Consider the following 18815-nt stretch of genomic DNA (forward strand, 5'->3'; position numbering starts at 1 on the left):
TTACTTTACTATGTTACGTCTACCCCTGAGTCCGGGTTGGTCTTAAAGCATTTTGCCCATTAACCAATCAGGGGCCCACAAGGCTCTGGTCAAAAGTAGTGCACTGTAGTATGTAGGGGATACGGTTCCATTTGGGACGAAGCCCCTGGCTATCCATTCCAGAGGTCACAGGAATGGGAAAAAGGGAAAAGAGGTTCTTCCTCAGCTTGACAGTGATCTGGTTCAGAGACGCTCTTCTCCCTAACTCCTCCTAAACAACATCCTCTGTCAGCAGATCTACACAGGAAACCTAGCCAGGAAGGAAAGCTTCCCTCTATCTAATTCTCTCCCCTAATCTGTCTCATAAGGCTAGTCTGGAATCACACACACGGACACATACATGCACATGCACGCACACACGCACACACACACACACACACACACACACACACACACACACACACACACACACACACACACACACACACACACACACACACACACACACACACACACACACACACACACACACACACACACACACTAGGGTGGCTGTGAAATGATACTTCAACAACCACTTTCATTCAACTGTCATCTGAAGGAGGTTCTGACAAAATGCTGCCCTATGCAACATGAGTTACTGAAATAGTTTCACTTAATGGAAATTGCATTTCAAATATCTTTGCCTTTGGCTTAACAGGCCTACTAAATGTGGGTCAAACAAACCTGGGGCAGTGCAGTGGGGAATTATTAAATGTTTTAATCTGCAAAACACCAGAAAATATCTGATATGTTCTTATAGGCTTAGGCCACACAGATCCCAAGCAGTATGGCCCAAATAGTAGAATGTACATTTAAAGAGCAGTTGATTTGCATAAAACTAAAGGAAACATCAGAAGGGTATACTAGTACAAATGATGTTTAATGAGTTAGCCAGCTAACTTTGATGAACAGACAGAAACAGCTAGATGTTCTTGTTCATCGGGAAAGCTAAACTTAGATATGTGTTTTTGGTTGTTGACTCAATTAGACCGTTCCCATTTCAAGCAAATTTTTCTGAGAAATGTAAAGTTATTTCAAAATATTTAGGCATGTTAGCTGGCTAACTCATTAATTTTGCTTTGTAGTACGTCTCTCTTGTTGCGATGTGGTGTGAGAATGAAATAATGCTTTCATGTCAATCATATTGATCTCATCATTGGTTGGTGTAGATTTGGGGGCTGACGTTCTGGCATGCAAGGGGTTAAATTGGGAGGTTGCATGATCCTTCTGCTGTGGGGGAGTAGCCAATTCACTGCATAGCAGCACAGCTCAGCGGTAACATCTGATTCCAACAAGTCTTTGAAAAGCTGCGTTTGATTTAACCCTCATAACGGTCAGGAGACGTGTCGACGGGGAAAGTAGTATTCGCATGACATTCAGAACACTGGAAGACAAACCTCGAATATGAAGAATTCTGTCTGGAGCGCTTGTTAACGGTACGTGACAGCCACATTCTTTCGCAGCCACAAATTCACCAGGCAGGGATCGCAATTTGTGTTGTCTTGTCACGGAGTCTTATATGAAATGATACATTTGGGATGATGTTTGTGACATGTTTTACATGCTGAATCAAACAAACTCAAGAAAGCGCCCCTGGTTTTTCCATTAGTTCCAGCTGTGCGCACGTCACTGGTAATTGTGGGAGTTCGCTATTTTTCATGCCGAAAATGTACTTCGGCTGAATAACGGATCGCCTTGTCTGTCTTGGCTGTTTATCCATCATGGTTAATATTTGCCCTATTGCGCAACCAGATGTATTCCTGTCCTCCCTATGGCCTACTGCTATTTGACTGCATCTTTGAGTTTATAAAACACAACACAATACAAATGGCTGCCTTTTTATCCCTAGTAGACGGTTATTGTTTCCCTGTAGTCTTTGTCTGTAGTCCAGGCCACTGTCTGTACCCACAGTGGGCCTATAGGCTGTAGTGCATTTCACCATTTCATTATGTGATTAATCCCATGATCTCCTCCAGATGTGCTGAATCTCTCTCTCTCCAGCAATTCTGCTGACTTGGTGAAAACACTATGGATTCAGTCAATGCATTTGGGCAAGATCAAATGTTCATGTTGATTCCCTGGCAGCTTTCAAATGGCTTCTAGCTATTTGTTATGTGTCTGGTTCTTCTTTAACTTCTAAAGCTGTGGAAATGCCAATGGTTTTTGTCTGTTCTTAGACTGGGGGCAGGTTTTTCACGCAGTGTGTCAGCCAGGTTAGTTAACATGCTGACATTGAAGTTGTATTTTTCTTAGTGTTTTCTGTAGTTGCTGACCCTACCACTTATCTGGGGCAAAGTTACCTGGACTGTCACCCCATGGTAGTTACAGACCAGCTAAGATCATGTGGGTTGTGTCACCACCCCTAAACTATTTCAGTCTTCAACCTTCCTGTCTGACAGTATCCCAAATTGTCCTCTTCTCACCCATTACTGGAGGTCCTTTGACTTGTAACACACACAGAAACCCCAAGTGTTTTTCCTATATTCATTTAGCAGCGTCAGGCCTTCCTATATAATACATGTTGTATTTCTTATAGTTTTTGTTGAAGAATTTATAATGTTTGAGTCCCTCAGATAGCATAAGAACACAGCATAAGTGATATGTGTAGAATTGCAGGAAATTAGCTTTAAAACAGCAATATTCTCAGCCCCTTGCCAAAATGTGTAGAATTGCAGGAAAATGGCTTTAAAACTGCAACATTTAAGAGGATTGCCCTTAAAAATGTAGGACTGTGCCATTGGCCACACCCCCTATCACGCACCACGTTAACTTTGCCACCACTGCTGAAAATAATCTTGGGGGTAACCGTCACAAACAGTGTGGTGTGATGTGAACCATAGCTGAGCCAATCAGTCATGGAGTAATGATCTGGGATGTGATTGGTATGGTATCTAACTCCTAATTTATTTAGAACCAAGGCTTAATTGTCTTCTCTGTGCTGGAGGCCCACTAAACACACATGTAATGAATAAGAACACTTGCACTCAGTGACAGATGGGACCAGCGATTCTGTAAGTCTAAGCGGGGGACTCAACCAAACCCTGCTGTCTCTGACTGCATCAGCTATCATGTCATGACCAGAAGACACTTCTGGACGCTGCTGTTGTTAACTCTGAACATGGTAGCTCTAGAAAGCATTTCATCTGACTTTGAAAATCAAATGGCTTTAGAAGATGCATACTTCTCATAGTGGAAGTTTAAACAGTTCAATCTCTTTGACAGCCTCCAGTCTCTATCATTGTTTTAATGTTACTGTGATTACCTGACATCAGGTTAGAGCTCAGAATGGACTGTACTTGATGAGAGTTGGATTAATGTTAGCTACTCTTCAGCAGTCACTGACTGCTTTGGGTTTTAAGTGCCTGTAGACTGTCAGCTTTCTGCTTGTTTTCAGGAAATGGACTGTTTGTATGAGTAACCCCCCCCCCCAGACTAGCACAGAGGGAGGACGAGCAAGGATTACAAGAGGCATCTATGTAAAGGGGAGGGAATTCAACTTGAGCTGTGTCAAACAGGAGGTTCTTGGCCTTTCATGTCTCTATACTCCAGAGTTATGATGACGTTTGTTGGAGTTTAGCCAGCCTGGAGACACACTGAGTATACCAAACATTAGGAACAACTTCCTAATATTTGCCCTCAGAACGGCCTCAATTCGTCTAGGCATGGACTCTACAAGGTGTCAAAAGCATTGCACAGGGATGCTGGCCCATGTTGACTCCAATGCTTCCCACAGTTGTCATTTGGGTGGTGGACCATTCTTGATACACACGGAAAACGGTTGCGTGTGAACCCCAGCAGTGGTGCTGTCTTTGACACAAACTGGTGCGCCTTGCCCATTCACCCTCTGAATGGCACACATACACAATCCATGTCGCAATTGTCTCAAGGCTTAAAAATCATTCTTTAACCTGTCTACTCCCCTCCATCTACACTGATTTTTGAAGTGGATTTAACAAGTGACCTCTAAGGGATCATAGATTTCACCTGGTCAGTCTGTCAAGGAAAGAGCAGGTTCTTAATGTTTTGTATGCTCTGTGACATTGTCAAGTTGTTTGCATTTTGGTCTATCATGATGATTCCCATCTGAGGTTTTATAGGGTAGACCTGCAGTTGCTGAGGGAGAATTGCAAGCTGTACTGTCATGTCCTTAGGTGTGTGTCATTAAGAGCTAACTGGAGCACTTGGTCATCATGGGATCTATCAGTTTTAACACCAACCAGCTAGCGTAAGATTAACCTTTAATAGCTCAACATTTGGTTGCTCCCAGTCTTTGCTCTGCCAGAGTGAGTCGTGGCTTATTCAGCTTTTAAACACCCAGCCTCTTGCCTGTGCTCGTCTCAGACTTGGACTGGTGGTGTTCTGGACAAGACGCCTGTGACTGTGGGAATCTGACTGACGGGATGCACAGTTCGAAACAGGAAGTGTGTATGTGGCCAGTTGCACAACTCTTTTTGATGCCCTCTAGGTGTTTCTCTCTCTCCCACACACTCTATATTAATTAAAGAGCCCACTGAATTCAATGGCAGTTCCATTACCTGCGATCAGCTGTCGCTACATAAAGCACAGGGTTCACAGCAAGGCTACAACAAGGGTCAAAATGGTGTGCTCCTTGTGCGTGGTTAGTATGGACAAGGTACTGGGGTCATGACTCTTGGTTGTTGATCATTAAAGTGGTATTACTTTTTATGATGCTCACAAAACCCTTAAGGGACAATATTCAGGTAGCAAAAGCTGTTGGTCTTTAAAATGTTTAGAGCTGTAATGTCTTCTGTTATCATTCTTTTATCACCAGAAATGTTTTTGTATTTCACCTTAAATTTTCCTGAAAGCTTAACATCGGTGTGTCATTGTATTGTCACACTCCTTCCCCTCAACCCTCCTTCAGGCACATAACTGAGCATTTGCAAGTGCTGAACCTCTTTGCTGAGTTAACCCCTCCCCCTGCCTGAGCGACCGGAGCTGCCGCCTCAACAATTTACCCGTTCTGTCTGCCTGTCCCAACTCCTGTAAGGCTGGCCCCCCAACCCACCATGTCTACGGAAGTGGCGAGCAATACACCTGTCCCAGCCGACCCCTCCAGCACTCCCTCCCCCACAACAAGCATCCCCACCACCCCTTCCGCAGCACCAGTCAAGACCCCCTTCAAGAAAGAGAAGAAGAAAGGTACTGTATGCAAGGGCCACTCCCTCTCTCCACATGTGAGGGATTTGGTGGTAAGGGCTGAACAGCCTTTTTCTGTGACCTCCGACTTGACCTATTTTGACTCTGCATATTTTGATTTCTATGCTTCTTGTGGTGTGATGTTTGAGGCTATGTCATAAAATAAATACAGTAGAATAAGAGGGCATGCTCAACTGGATAGAAAGTGAAAATCAATCAGTTTAATATCCTTCTCTCATACCTCTGTCCAGCTCCAGAGAAGACTGATGAGTACCTGCTGTCCCGGTTCCAGGGTGATGGTGTGAGGTACAGGGCCAAGCTGATTGGCATCGATGATGTCCCAGAGGCCCGAGGGGACAAGATGAGCCAGGACTCTATGATGAAACTCAAGGTACCACATATCATGATGCAACCGCTACAGTACTTACTGTTACGCATCTACACTCAGTGGTCAGTTTAATAGGTACACTCATCTAGTGCCAGGTCGGACCACTGTTCATCTCCAGAACAGTCTGAATTCTTTGGGGCATGGAAACAGTATCACCGGGACCTAACATGTGCCAGGAAAACATTCCCCTCACCATTCCAACACCACCTGCCTGTACTGTTGACACCAGGCAGGATGGAGCCAGGGCTGCTTACGCCAAATCCTGACTCTGCCATTGGCATGACGCAACAGGAATCTGGATTCATCTGACCAAGTTCTATTTTTCCACTCTTAAATTGTCCAGTGTTGGTGAGTGCGGGTCCATTGGAGCCGCTTCTTGTTTTTAGCTGATAGGAGTGGAACCCGTTGTGATCTTCTGCTGCAATAGCCAGTCTGTGACAAGGATCGATGAGTTGTGCGTTCCGAGATGCCCTTCTGCACACCACAGTTGTACCAAGCTGAGTTTGTGGGCACACCTGTTAGCTGAGATGAGTTTGTGGGTGCGCCTGTTAGCTGAGATGAGTTTGTGGGCACGCCTGTTAGCTGAGATGAGTTTGTGGGCGCGCCTGTTAGCTGAGATGAGTTTGTGGGCGCGCCTGTTAGCTGAGATGAGTTTGTGGGCGCGCCTGTTAGCTGAGATGAGTTTGTGGGCGCGCCTGTTAGCTGAGATGAGTTTGTGGGCGCGCCTGTTAGCTGAGATGAGTTTGTGGGCGCGCCTGTTAGCTGAGATGAGTTTGTGGGCGCGCCTGTTAGCTGAGATGAGTTTGTGGGCACACCTGTTAGCTGAGATGAGTTTGTGGGCGCGCCTGTTAGCTGAGATGAGTTTGTGGGTGCGCCTGTCAGCTTTCATGATTCTTGCCAGTCTCCTTCGACCTCATCAACGAGCTGTTTTCGGTCACAGGATTGCCACTGACAGGATGTTTTTTGTTTGTCGCTTCATAAACCCTAGACACTGTAGTGTGAAAGCCCAAAAGGCCGGCCATTTCTTAGATACTGGTGCGCCTGGCGCCGACGATCATGCTACGCTCAGTCGCTTTTGTCACTCATTTTCCCATTCGAATCCAACAGTGCTAATATAGCAAGCCAAGGTTGCGTGACTGCCTGTAGGAGCAAACAGTTTTCATGAAAGGGGTAGTGCACCTAATTAACATGCAATCCTCACTTACCTAAATACTACCCGTAATGACAAAGTGAGAACATGTTTTAGGAATTCTTCAATGAAATACAGAAATTTAATTTGCATAAGTATTCACACCCTGGAGTCACTTTTTGCAGCAATTACAGCTGTGAGTCCTCTGGGTAAGTCTAAGCTTTCCACACCTGGATTGTGCAACATTTGCCCCATTATGCTGTTCAAAATGTCAAGTCAAAACTAACTCGGCTACTCGGGAACATTCACGGTGTTCTTGCTAAGCAACTCGAGTGTAGATTTGGCCTTGTTTTAGGTTATGGTCCTACTGAAAGGTGAATTAATCTCCCCATGTCTGGTGGAAAGGAGACTGAACCATGTTTTCCTCTAGGATTTTGCTTGTGCTTAGCTCCTTTATTATTTTTTTTAAATCCTGAAACTCCTGTCCTTTTACAATTACAGGCATACCCATAACAAGACACAGCCACTCATATGCTTACAAATATGGAAGGTGGTACTGAGTAATCTTCTTGGGTATGACTCTAAAAGCTTGGCACACCTGTTTGGAGTTTTTCCCCATTATGCTTGAGGCAAATCCAATGCAACACAATTAACTAAATTAATTGCTTTGACATTTTTGTTTTTGCAGCATTACTGGAATATTCTCATTTTGTACAGACTTCCTTTTCACTCTTTAGGTTAGTATTTTGGATTAACTACAATGTTGATGCCATCAGTTTTCTCCTATCACAACCATTAAACTAACTGTTTTAAGGTCACCATTGTCTTCACGGTGAAATCCCAGAGTGGTTTCCTTCCTCTCCGGCAACGGAGTTAAGAGACTCCTGTACAGTGCATTTGGAAAGTATTCAGACCCTTTGAACTTTAACACATTTTGTTACATTTCAGCCTTATTCTAAAATGTATTAAATCGTTTTCTCTCAATCTACAGAATAATGACAAAGCAAAAACTGGTTTAGAAATGACATTGACATATAAGTATTCAGATCCTTTACTCAATACTGTGAAGCACTTTTGGCAGCAATTACAGCCTCGAGTCTTCTTGGGTATGATGCCACAAGCTTGGCAAACCTGTATTTGAGGAGTTTCTCCCATTCTTATCTGCAGATCCTCTCAAGTTCTATCAGGTTGGATGGGGCCGCCGCTGCACAGCTATTTTCAGGTCTTTCCAGAGATGTTCAAGTGTGTGCTATGGCTGGGCCACTCAAGGACATTCGGAGACTTGTCCCGAAGTCACTCCTGCATTGTCTACGCTGTGTGCTTCGGGTCGTTGTCCTGTTAGACTGGGGCGACAGTTACCCTTCGTGGTACTGAGCGTTCTGGAGCAGGTTTTCATCAAGGATCTCTCTGTACTTTGCTCTGTTAATCTTTCTCTCGATCCTGACTAGTCTCCCAGTCCCTGCTGCTGAAAAACATCCCTACAGCATGGTCCTGCCACCACCATGGTTCATCGTAGGGATGGTGCCAGATTTCCTCCAGATGTGACGCTTGGCATTCAGGCCAAAAGTTTTAATCTTGGTTTCATCAGTCCAGAGAATCTTGTTTCTCATGGTCTGCGAGTCCTTTTGGCAAACTACAAGCAGGCTGTCATGTTCCTTATACTGAGGAGTGGCTTCCATCTGTCCACTCTACCATAAAGGCCTGATTGGAGTGCTGCAGCGACGGTTGTCCTTCTGGAAAGTTCTCTCATCTCCACAGAGGAGATCTGAACCAAGGCACTTCTCTCCCGATTGCTAAATTTGGCCGGGTGGCCAGCTCTAGGAAGAGTCTTGGTGATTCCAAACTTCTTCCATTTAAGAATGGAGGCCACTGTTCATGGGCATCTTCAATGCTGCAGAAATGTTTTGGTACCCTTCCCCAGATCTGTGCCTCTACACAATCTTGTCTCGGAGCTCTACAGACAATTCCTTGGCTTGTTATTGCTATGACATGCACGGTCAACTGTGGGACCTTATAGACCGACGTGTGCCCCTTTTCAAATCATGTCCAATCAATTGAATTTACCACAGGTGAACTCTAAGTTGTAGAAACATCTGAAGGATCATCAATGGAAACCGGATGCACCTGAGCATAATTTCGAGTCTCATAGCAAAGGGTCTGAACCCTTAATGTTTTTTTTTTCATTTTTTATAGAATGCATATTTTTTCTTTGTTATGGGGTATTGTGTGCTGACTGAGTTTTTTTCAAATGTTATTTCATCCATTTTAGAATAAGGCTGTAACATATCAAAAAGGGAAGGGGTCTGAACTTGCTGATTGCAATGGATATTTGTTGTGACTGGGTGTATTGATACACCATCCTTGTGTAATTAACATCACCATGCTCAATAGGCTTTTTTAAGGTTTTACTTATTTTTAGCTATCTACCAATCGGTGCCGTTCTTCGCGAGACATTGGAAAACCTCCCTGGTCTGTGTTAGTATGTATTTTTTGTTGTGTGGCGTTTATGTAACTCTGTTCTGCGCGTGGCGGTCATTGTTTCTTTGCAGGGCTTGGCAATAGCCTCTCGGTCACAGGGCAAACACAAGCAGAGGATCTGGGTCAACATATCCATGTCGGGCATCAAGATCATTGATGAGAAAACGGGGGTGAGAACAACTCTTCTATGGCTTTCTAAACCATGTCTCAGTGGCTGGGGAGTACCAACCTACAAATGGAATGATCTATTGTAGACCTCATAGGAGGGAGCACATTTTCAGAATAATATGAACACAGGACATGATCTCTGTCAGGAGTAGATGCCATGTAGGCCTCCGATCATAGTTATATTATGCTAATGAAGACTTTATTTTATTTTTAAAGCTGTTTTTTCATTTCGTCCCTCTCAGGTAATAGAACATGAGCACATGGTGAATAAGATCTCGTTCATCGCCAGAGACGTAACAGATAACAGGGCCTTTGGTTACGTGTGTGGGGCCGAGGGACAGCACCAGTTTTTCGCCATAAAGACTGGCCAGCAGGTAACACACAGGGACACAGACTAAAAGTCTTTGATTGTATCTATTGACTGTGTTTTTCCATTAATCTCCTCTATATAGGCAGAGCCCCTGGTCATTGACTTGAAGGATCTGTTCCAGGTCATCTTCAACATGAAGAAAGAGTCTGAGGCCTCACAGAAGGTAAATTACTATGGTGGGATCTGGGTTGTGTTCAGTAGGACACACCGTAGCTAAACATTTTGCAACAGAAAACACTGGTCTATGTACGACTAGTTCTTCCCTGCTTCAATCAGTTTCAAAGCTTTTTTTCTCCCTACTGAAGGTGACCCTTATTTATTTCAAGTATTGTTTTTGTGGAGGTAGCGTTTTTGGGTTTGCTGACTGAAGTTGTAAGGTCGACACTGCCCCCTAGCTCTGTATCACAGTCCTGCACCACAAACCATGCTTTCTTTGTATTGCAATGATGACTCGTTATGGCACAAATATCACCTCTCAGACAATAAGTAAATGGATTACATATGACATTACTCCAATGGAAACACCTTGTTTTCCCCTCTTCCTCCATCTGTTCAGGATCAGCGCAATAACGCAACAGTTGAGGTAAGCGCCTGTGTATTTGTCATGCCACTTAGCACCTATTTGTGGTTAGTTTTCCTTTTGCTTTTTTAATTGCCTGTATATGTTTTTAATATAAGCTGAGATGTAGGCTGTAGTAGTGCATACTTGACCCTTAATTGCTGTTTCTCAATTGTAGAATGGTGGCAACACCTTGCTCAGTATCGATGGCCAGGTAGGCACTGCCAAAGTAAGTGTTTCAGATCATGGAATCATACATGCAAAAAGAGCGCCAAGTGGATGCAGAAGAGCATTCTCCAGGACCACCTGTCTAATAGTAGACATTATGTGTTCTTTTGATCAATACTGTTTTGTTATATCCAGTGCCATCATAAAGAAAGATGTATCTTGATGCCTTCACAAAGTGTTCAGAAACCTTTACTTTTTCCACATTTTGTTACATTACAGCCTTATTCTAAAATGCATTTTATTTTTACATTTATATAAAAAATCCTCAGCAATCTACACACAACACCCCATAATGAGAGTAAAAACAGGTTTTTAGGAATGTTTGCAAATATATTACAAATAAAAAAACATGAGTTTTCAGACCCTTTGCTATGAGACTGGAAATTGAGCTTTGGTGCATCCTGTTTCTGTTGAGCATCCTTCAGATGTTTCTACAACTTCATTGGAATCCACCTGTGGTAAATTCAATTGATTGGACATAATTTGGAAAACGCACACATAGTTGACCGTGCATGTCAGAGCAAAAACCAAGCCATGAAGTCGAAGGAATAGGATTGTTGAGGCACAGATCTGGGGAAGGGTACCCAGAAATGTCTGCAGCGTTTATGGTCCCCAAGAACAGTGGTCTCCAATGTTAAATGGAAGATGTTTGGAACCACCAAGACTCTGCCTAGAGCTGGCCGCCCGGCCAAACTGGAATCGAGGTAGAAGGGCCTTGGTCAGAGGTGACAAAGAACCTAATTGTCACTGACCGAGCTCTAGAGTTCCTCTATGGAGATAGGAGAACCTTCCAGAAGGACAAGATTCTGTTGTCTGATGAAACAAAGATTGAAGTCTTTGGCCTGAATGTCAAGCGTCATGTCTGGAGGAAACCAGGCACCATCCCTACGGTGAATCACAGTGGTGGCAGCATTATGCTGTGGGCATGTTTTTCAGAGGCGGGGACTAGTCAGAATCGAGGCAAAGATTAAAAGAGCGATGTGCAGATCCTTGATGAGAACCTGCTCAGGACCTCAGATTGGGGAGACGGTTCACCTTCCAACAGGACAACGACCCTAAGCACACAGCCAAGACAACGCAGGAGTGGCTTCAGGACAAGTCTCTGAATGGCCTTGAGTGGCTGAGCCGTAGCCTGGATTTGAACCCAATCGAACGTCTTTGGAGAAACCTGAAAATACTTGCGCAGCGACGCTCCCCATCTAACCCGACAGAGCTTGAGAGAATCTGCAGAGAATGGGAGAAACTCTCCAAATACAGGTGTGCCAAGCTTGTAGCGTCATACCCAAGAAGACTCAATGTGGTAATCGCTGCCGAAGGTGATTCAACAAAGTACTGTGTGATGGGTCTGAAATACTTATGCAAATGTAATTTTTTTCAGAGTTTTATTTTTATAAATTCGTCAATGTTTTTAAGCTGTTCTTGCATTGTCATTATGTGATTGCTTTTTACGCTAATGCTACCCTCTGTTCATATATGCACATTAACCGTACATACTACTTCAATAAGCCTGACTAACCGGTGTCTGTATATAGCCTTGCTACTCTTATTTTCAAACGTTTGTTTTTTTACTGTTTTATTTCTTTACTTACCTACACACATGCATACTTGTTTTTTTTTCTCCACACTATTGGTTAGAGCCTGTAAGTAAGCATTTCACTGTAAGGTGAAACTTTGATTTGAGATTGGAGGGGGGGGGGACCAATTTGTATAATAAGGCTGTAAAGTGGAACATATCAAGGGGTCTTTATACTTTCCGAAGGCTCTGTATTTTTATGATATGTAGACCTCAGCAGGCCTAAGGCACTATAGGCTGTCATTGTAAATAAGTGTTCTTTACTGACTTTCCTAGTTAAAGGTTCAATAAATGTCTTTATGAAGCTGATACTAGATATTTGTGTGTTTGTTCAGGAGGTGCAACAGCTGGATCTGTTTGGAGACATGTCCACACCCCCAGACATCCATTCTCCTACAGTAAGTTGGCCTGTTGCTGTAGGGTGAGGCTCACTGGATGTGCGCACACACAATATAGAACCCCTCGTTTCTGGGAACATTTCATTCTGTGTTCATAAGGAGACCAAATGATGGCACTGGGGAAATGTTCATAACACAAACACTCTAGAAATGGGTCTAATAATGCAGTGGTTGGCAGTTAGGATGCTCAAACATTTGTCATTATATTTTGGGACGGTACGGCCAACAAGTTTGCTTCTATTTTATTTTTGAAGATCGGCAGCTTTTTGCCTGTTCTTCTTATTACTAACAGGGATCTTTATAATCAGGTGGCTTTGACAACTCCATCTCTGGTAAAGTTTCTCTCAGGTTCTCGCTAGCGCAGTCTTGCCAGTTGTCAGATATCTGTTTTGTTCTGCATTGCAGCAGTGTCAGGCTCTACTACATAACTTCACCCTCATTTTCCACCAATCATATCATTCCACATGTCATACAGGGCTCTCAAACTCAACTCTGTGAAGGTGTGTAATCTGGATGTTTGTCTTGATGGATTACAAAGGTAAAATCCTGGATATATGTCAAATATGGTTAAATCATCAGACACAAGCTAGCCATACTGCCATCACAAAGCACATTCTTAGAGTTGAGTTTCTGATTCCTGTTGAAATGTTTATTGGTCTGTCATCAATACTGTTGCTTCAACAATCATTAACTGTCATGTCATTGTGATTCATTTAGCCATGTTAACAGTTGCTTCTCTTTTTCAGCACAACTGATTTTTCTTTCTCCTCTTGATAACCAGGAGACTAATGATATTCTATTGCTGGATCTGTCTGCTGAGGTTGACAGCAATCAGAACTGTATAAAAGGAAATCTCTTCACTTCCTACGCCTCTAACCTTTGGGGAAACCCCCAAACAGAGAACCCCTTCTCCTCCGCGTTTGGCTTCTTTCCAACCCCAGACTCTGACCCTTTCAGCGACGACCCCCTTGCCCAATCAGCACCCCCCAATTCTCAGATCTCAGCACCCTCCACCAATCACAGCCAAGAGAGCTCTGTTCACATCTTGGGCAGGCCAGTCATGAACGACGATGGTCTTACTGGAGACTCTGACCACTCCGGTCAGCAGTTGAACGGGTTGTCCAATAAGAACATGATCCTGGCTCTCAGTAATTGCCAGTGGCCACTCGGTGGCGCTATTTCAGAGTGCAGGGTCCCTGTTCTAATCCAGAACAGTTTGGGACCTGTGGCCTCTACACAGAACCCCTTTCTCGACATATCTGGGGAAATCCCGCCCCTCTGTAACAGTGTGCTGTTGGATCCAAAAGAAAACCCACCCATGGGTCATGGCAAGGACAGTTCGGTAGTGATAAGCCTCCCTCCACAGAACACTAAGGCTGGACGAGGTCGGAGGAGTGCCAAGGTGAAGCTCCATAATGAAGCTCAGATGTTGCTGCATGTCTGAGAGTCTCTGTCTGCACACCACCTCCCCAAACCATGATAGGTTTTCTAACAACCCCTTTTTACAGCACTGGGATACCATACCACTATACTCTGTTCCTCAAGGGCAACAGGTTGCGATGCACTGGGTTTTGTATCTACCAACATGGTTTTTGTAGAAGTATAAGGGTTGGTGGTGTGTGGGTTGTCTCTGAGATGTGGATGGAACTGGTGTGGGTTTCTAATGTAGCTAACTGCATGGTGGTGCTCCCATGGCTTCTTTAACTAGCTTGTCCCAGGGAAGTTAACAACCTCTGCTTGACTGTAAACACTGCATCTGTCTCCTGTTTGCTATCTATTCATATGTTCCTTGTCCTAATGTTCATGCTTCAGTGAGGTGTGGAGGTAAGTGTTGGTATTTGCGTCTATTGTTAGAAATATTTGTTTTTAATTATCATATAACTGAATACAGTATCATTTAGTTTTCATCCATACAATAAACCATTTAATTTTGTGCTTACCACAGTTCTCTGTTCATGATTAATTGAGGGCCAGTAAATCATTCTTCACTATTCCTGTGATGCATTTGGTTGAATAATCTGATATTTCACTGACAGTGTCCTCCTGCTGACGACCTGTTTGGGGCTGACATGTTTGCTGCTCCCAGTCAGCCTGACAGCTCGTCTGCCTCCAATGACCTCTTCAGTCCCACCACCTCCATGGCAGCTCTTGGTAAGACTAGTGTTACCATTAGCTCGAAATAGTCAATGATGCGTCAACACTGAATGAGTAGCATGTTAGTTCTATAAAGTGGTAAAATCTGCATCCGTAGCTGTGTAGCTCCAGCAACTATGTTTCATGTGTAATCAGGCTAGAGCAGTACGGCATGGCTCAGCTGGACACCGCTCAGTAGTGTGCATACCAGCTAGTGTTAGATCCTGTTGATTTGCAGCCAGTAGGCTACCTACTGTACCCAAACCTAAATACATCACCCTCCTCTCTGTTCTCGCTCTCCTCTCCAGGAACGTTGCAGTTGGGGTCCCCTTCAGTCACCATCCCTCGGACCGCCCCATCACCATGGGGAGCCCCAGCCTCTTCCATGTTCACCATGCCAGGAGGGGTCACACTCTCCAACCCCCAGCCCACCTTCCCCCAGCCATCTGCCTTCAGTGCCCTGCCAATACCTCCAGCCCCCTGGGGCCAGCAGGCGCCATCCCCCTTTGGGGCCCCGCCAGTCAGCCAGGCTTGGGGACAGCCTGCACCTGCAGGGCCCATGGGTGCACCAGGCTGGGGCCAGCCTCCTATGGCTAACCTCTTCCAGCCAGAGCCTTACACCATGATAGGAGGCCCTCTACAGGGTATGCCGCAGGGTCCACCACGGCCCCCACCCCGGCCACCAGTAAAGGAGGCCCCAGCTAAGGTGGAACCCAGTGCCTTCACAGCTCTGGACCCACTGGGAGGGGAGAAGGAGAAGAAGAGTGGCAAGGACATGTTCAAGGACTTCCAGATTGCCAAACCTCCAGCCATCCCAGCAAGGAAAGGGGAGCAGATACCCGGGTCTGCCGCCCCAAGCACCAATGGGGATGGGGTGTTTGCCCAGTACTTCTCCAGCAAAGTGGGCGTGCCCCAGGAAATTGCGGATCATGACGACTTTGAAATTCAGAGTCGGATTTCAGCAATTGCCAATGGTAATGGCAGTTATTTAGGATTTTAAATTCCTGTCAATTGATTTGGAGAAGACTACATTTATGATAAATGAATCTTTACTAGGATTATATCTTAATGTCCACTGAGTATACATACATTTGAATCCACCTGATTACCCCCTTCTCTCGGTCTCTAGACCCACCCAAACCAGCCCCACTGCACTCTGCACCCATGATATCTCTTGCAGTGGTCCCTGGGCCAGGGCTCCTGGATGCATTTGTCCCGACTCCAGCCACATTCCTTGCTCCAGCAGCAGCAGGTCTCAACCAGAACCTATTTGATGACGTATTTGGCTCTGCTACTCCTAATGCCTTTGGAGCTGCTACTCCTAATGCCTTTGGAGCTGCTACTCCTAATGCCTTTGGAGCTGCTACTCCTAATGCCTTTGGAGCACCACTTCTAGCTACGGTATGGATGTACACGCATATACAAACAGTGGTGCAACTGTCACTGAAATTACATTATTTTTCACCCCAGTTCTCATTGGAATGTGATACAAAACGAGGCAACGGTGTGCTTTAGGACCATGCGTCGGGTATGCTGTTTGGAGTGTTTATCCGAATGGATTAAAAAATAAACATTGTCCCCCACACTTCTAAAACCAAAGTTGCACACATGTAAGGGAATTAGTTCTATCAAAGTTCAATTGATTGTGACGTAATGCTTTATCACTATAACCTTAATCTTCTCTTGTTTTTTTTAATGACGGAACACTGCTGTTGCCCAGACCACTGGTGGCTCTGATCCCTTCGGAGACCCCTTTGCCTGAGTGACACCCTGCCCATCTTCCACATGTGAGTGACAGACAGAACGCATTCTGAACCTTAGACTGTGAGTTTAGATAATAATTTAAACCAACCTGTGCGTTCTCTTCTTCCAGTCAGGTTTGCAGTGGTCCAGAGAAGAAGCAGCGATGCTCTACGACCAAATGTCTTCAGAAGCAGCTACTACAACTACAAGCGCCAGACAATCCTACACAATTACAACTTCTAACCCCTTGCCCACACTGAATAACTGCCTTTATTGATGTCCATTACATAGCCCCTCGTTTACCCCCAAAACACCTTGTTTTTTTTCTGTTCCAATCTCATAGCTTTTTAGTACCACTGAATGAAATGAAATGTATTGTAATAAAGTGACAATGTGCAATGGAAGGGAAGGCCCTGGAAATGCTCTATATTAAACACTGAATAATGTATTCCTTCAAGTGTCGTCTTTTGGGTGTCTGCCTATAACTTGTGTTTTAGACTGGGTTATATGAGTAAATAAAAATGCCAGAAACACAATGTTAATTGGTAATACATGTATTTAAAATCACAGTTCTTTTGTGTTGTAGTTCAGTACTTCTGATAAAGATTAACTGAGGTGAATTTGACTTTGATAAACCTACTTTACAATCATGTAATAAAATGAATCCAGTGTACTTAAAAATAACAAGTCTCTTCCAATTGCAGTTTTGTACATTTACATCCTGTAAATGACATGAACACATTTCTGTTCATTAATATAGGACGTTGCTCATATGCACATACACTGAGTAAATGTACAGTTGAAGTTTAAATACACTTAGGTTGTGGTCATTAAAACATTTTTCAACCACCCCACATTTCTTGTTAAACTATAGTTTTGGAATGACAAGTAATTTTTCCAATTGTTTACAGACATTCACTGTATCACAATTCCAGTGGGTCAGAAGTTTGCATGCACTAAGTTGACTGCATTTAAACAGCTTGGAAAATTCCAGAAAATTATGTAATGGCTTTAGAAGCTTCTGATAGGCTAATTGGCATAATTTGGGTCAATTGGAGGTGTACCTGTGGATGTATTTCAAGCCCTACCTTAACTCAGTGCCTATGTGCTTGACATCGGAAAATCCAAAGAAATCAGCCAAGACTTCAGGGAAAAAAAATTGTAGACCACAAGTCTGGTTCATCCTTGGGCGCAATTTCCAAATGCCTGATGTTCCAGTATAAACACCATGGGACCACGCAGTTGTCATACCGCGCAGGAAGGAGACTCATTGTGTCTCCTAGATGAATGTACTTTGGTGCGAAAAGTGCAAATCAATCCCAGAACAACAGCGAAGGACCTTGAGAAGGTGCTGGAGGAAACGGGTACAAAAGTATCGAAATCCAAAATCGAGTCCTATATCAACAACCTGAAAGGCTGCTCAGCAAGGAAGAAGCCACTGCTCCAAAACTGCCATAAAAAATGGTCTGGTCTGATGAAACCAAAATAGAACTGTTTGGCCATAATGAACATTGTCATGTTTGGAGGAAAAAGGGGAGGCTTGCAAGCCGAAGAATACCATCCCAACTGTGAAGAACAGGGGTGGGGGTGCTTTGCTGCAGGAGGGACTGGTGCACTTCACAAAATAGATGGCATCACGAGGCAGGAAAATTTTGTGGATATATTGAAGCAACATCTCAATACATCAGTCAGGAAGTTAAAGCTTGGTTGCAAATGTGTCTTCCAAATGGACAATGACCCCAAGAATACTTCCACAGTTGTGGCAAAATGGCTTAATGACAAAGTCAAGGTATTGGAGTGGCCGTCACAAAGCCCTGACCTCAATCCTATAGAACATTTGTGGGCAGAACTGAAATAGCGTGTGCGAGCAATGGAGGCCTACCAACCGGATTCAGTTACACCAGCTCTGTCAGAAGGAATGGACCAAAATTCACCCAACTTATTGTTGGAAGCTTGTGGAAGGCTACCTGAAACATTTGACCCAAGTTAAACAATTTAAAGGCAATACACTCAATTAGTATTTGGTAGCATGTAAACTTCTGACCATCTGGGAATGTGATGAAATAAATAAAAGCTGAAATAAATCACTCTCTCTACTATTATTCTGACATTTCACATTCTTAAAATTAAAGTGGTGATCCTAACTGACCTAAAACAGACTTTTTACTAGGATTAAATGTCAGGGATTATGAAAAACTGAGTTTAAATGTAGTTGGCTAATGTGTATGGAAACTTCCGACTTCAACTGTACTATGTCTATATTAGGGGTAGGCAATTTCCATGGGGGTGGGGGCCACAAAAAAAACAGAACTCATCATGAGGGGCTACAGTGGCTCATGGGTCTGCTAGACTAATTTACCAATCTAAAACAAATGTTGCTGACATGGGCTAATTGAGTGTCTGCTGATGCATGAATGGGAATACAGCCATGCATCAGTTGGTCACAGATACCTTAAAAGGGTAAGGG

At 44.0% G+C, this 18815-nt stretch overlaps 1 protein-coding gene across 5 annotated transcripts; it reads left to right on the forward strand.

Moving 5' to 3' along the window:
- The first annotated feature begins 1230 nt into the window (after positions 1–1230).
- LOC118391513 (disabled homolog 2-like) lies at positions 1231–16796 on the forward strand. 5 transcript variants are annotated; one of them, XM_035782979.2, is made up of 15 exons: positions 1231–1457; positions 4907–5184; positions 5433–5572; positions 9248–9346; positions 9587–9718; positions 9797–9877; positions 10271–10297; positions 10452–10502; positions 12410–12472; positions 13254–13874; positions 14509–14623; positions 14914–15579; positions 15735–16006; positions 16326–16392; positions 16479–16796. In XM_035782979.2, exons 2-14 carry the CDS (start codon positions 5052–5054, stop codon positions 16365–16367), a joined length of 2442 nt encoding a protein of 813 aa, XP_035638872.1. In that variant the 5' UTR covers positions 1231–1457; positions 4907–5051; the 3' UTR covers positions 16368–16392; positions 16479–16796. The 5 variants fall into 5 exon arrangements, with proteins under 5 accessions (XP_035638872.1, XP_035638874.1, XP_035638875.1 ...); XM_035782981.2 differs by having other exon boundaries at positions 16483–16796; XM_035782982.2 differs by having other exon boundaries at positions 10452–10487.
- Positions 16797–18815: the final 2019 nt, after the last annotated feature.

The sequence above is a fragment of the Oncorhynchus keta genome, chromosome 12 (genome assembly GCF_023373465.1).
Source record: "Oncorhynchus keta strain PuntledgeMale-10-30-2019 chromosome 12, Oket_V2, whole genome shotgun sequence".
Lineage (NCBI taxonomy): Eukaryota > Metazoa > Chordata > Actinopteri > Salmoniformes > Salmonidae > Oncorhynchus > Oncorhynchus keta.

What these genes read in the sequence shown, in the direction of transcription:
- LOC118391513 (XM_035782979.2), top strand. Translation starts at nt 5,052, where the DNA reads ATGTCTACGGAAGTGGCGAGCAATACACCTGTCCCAGCCGACCCCTCC. An exon ending in GCAATAACGCAACAGTTGAG is followed by an intron (nt 10,298 to 10,451) that starts GTAAGCGCCTGT and finishes TCTCAATTGTAG; the next exon opens with AATGGTGGCAACACCTTGCT. An exon ending in GAGGTCGGAGGAGTGCCAAG is followed by an intron (nt 13,875 to 14,508) that starts GTGAAGCTCCAT and finishes TTTCACTGACAG; the next exon opens with TGTCCTCCTGCTGACGACCT.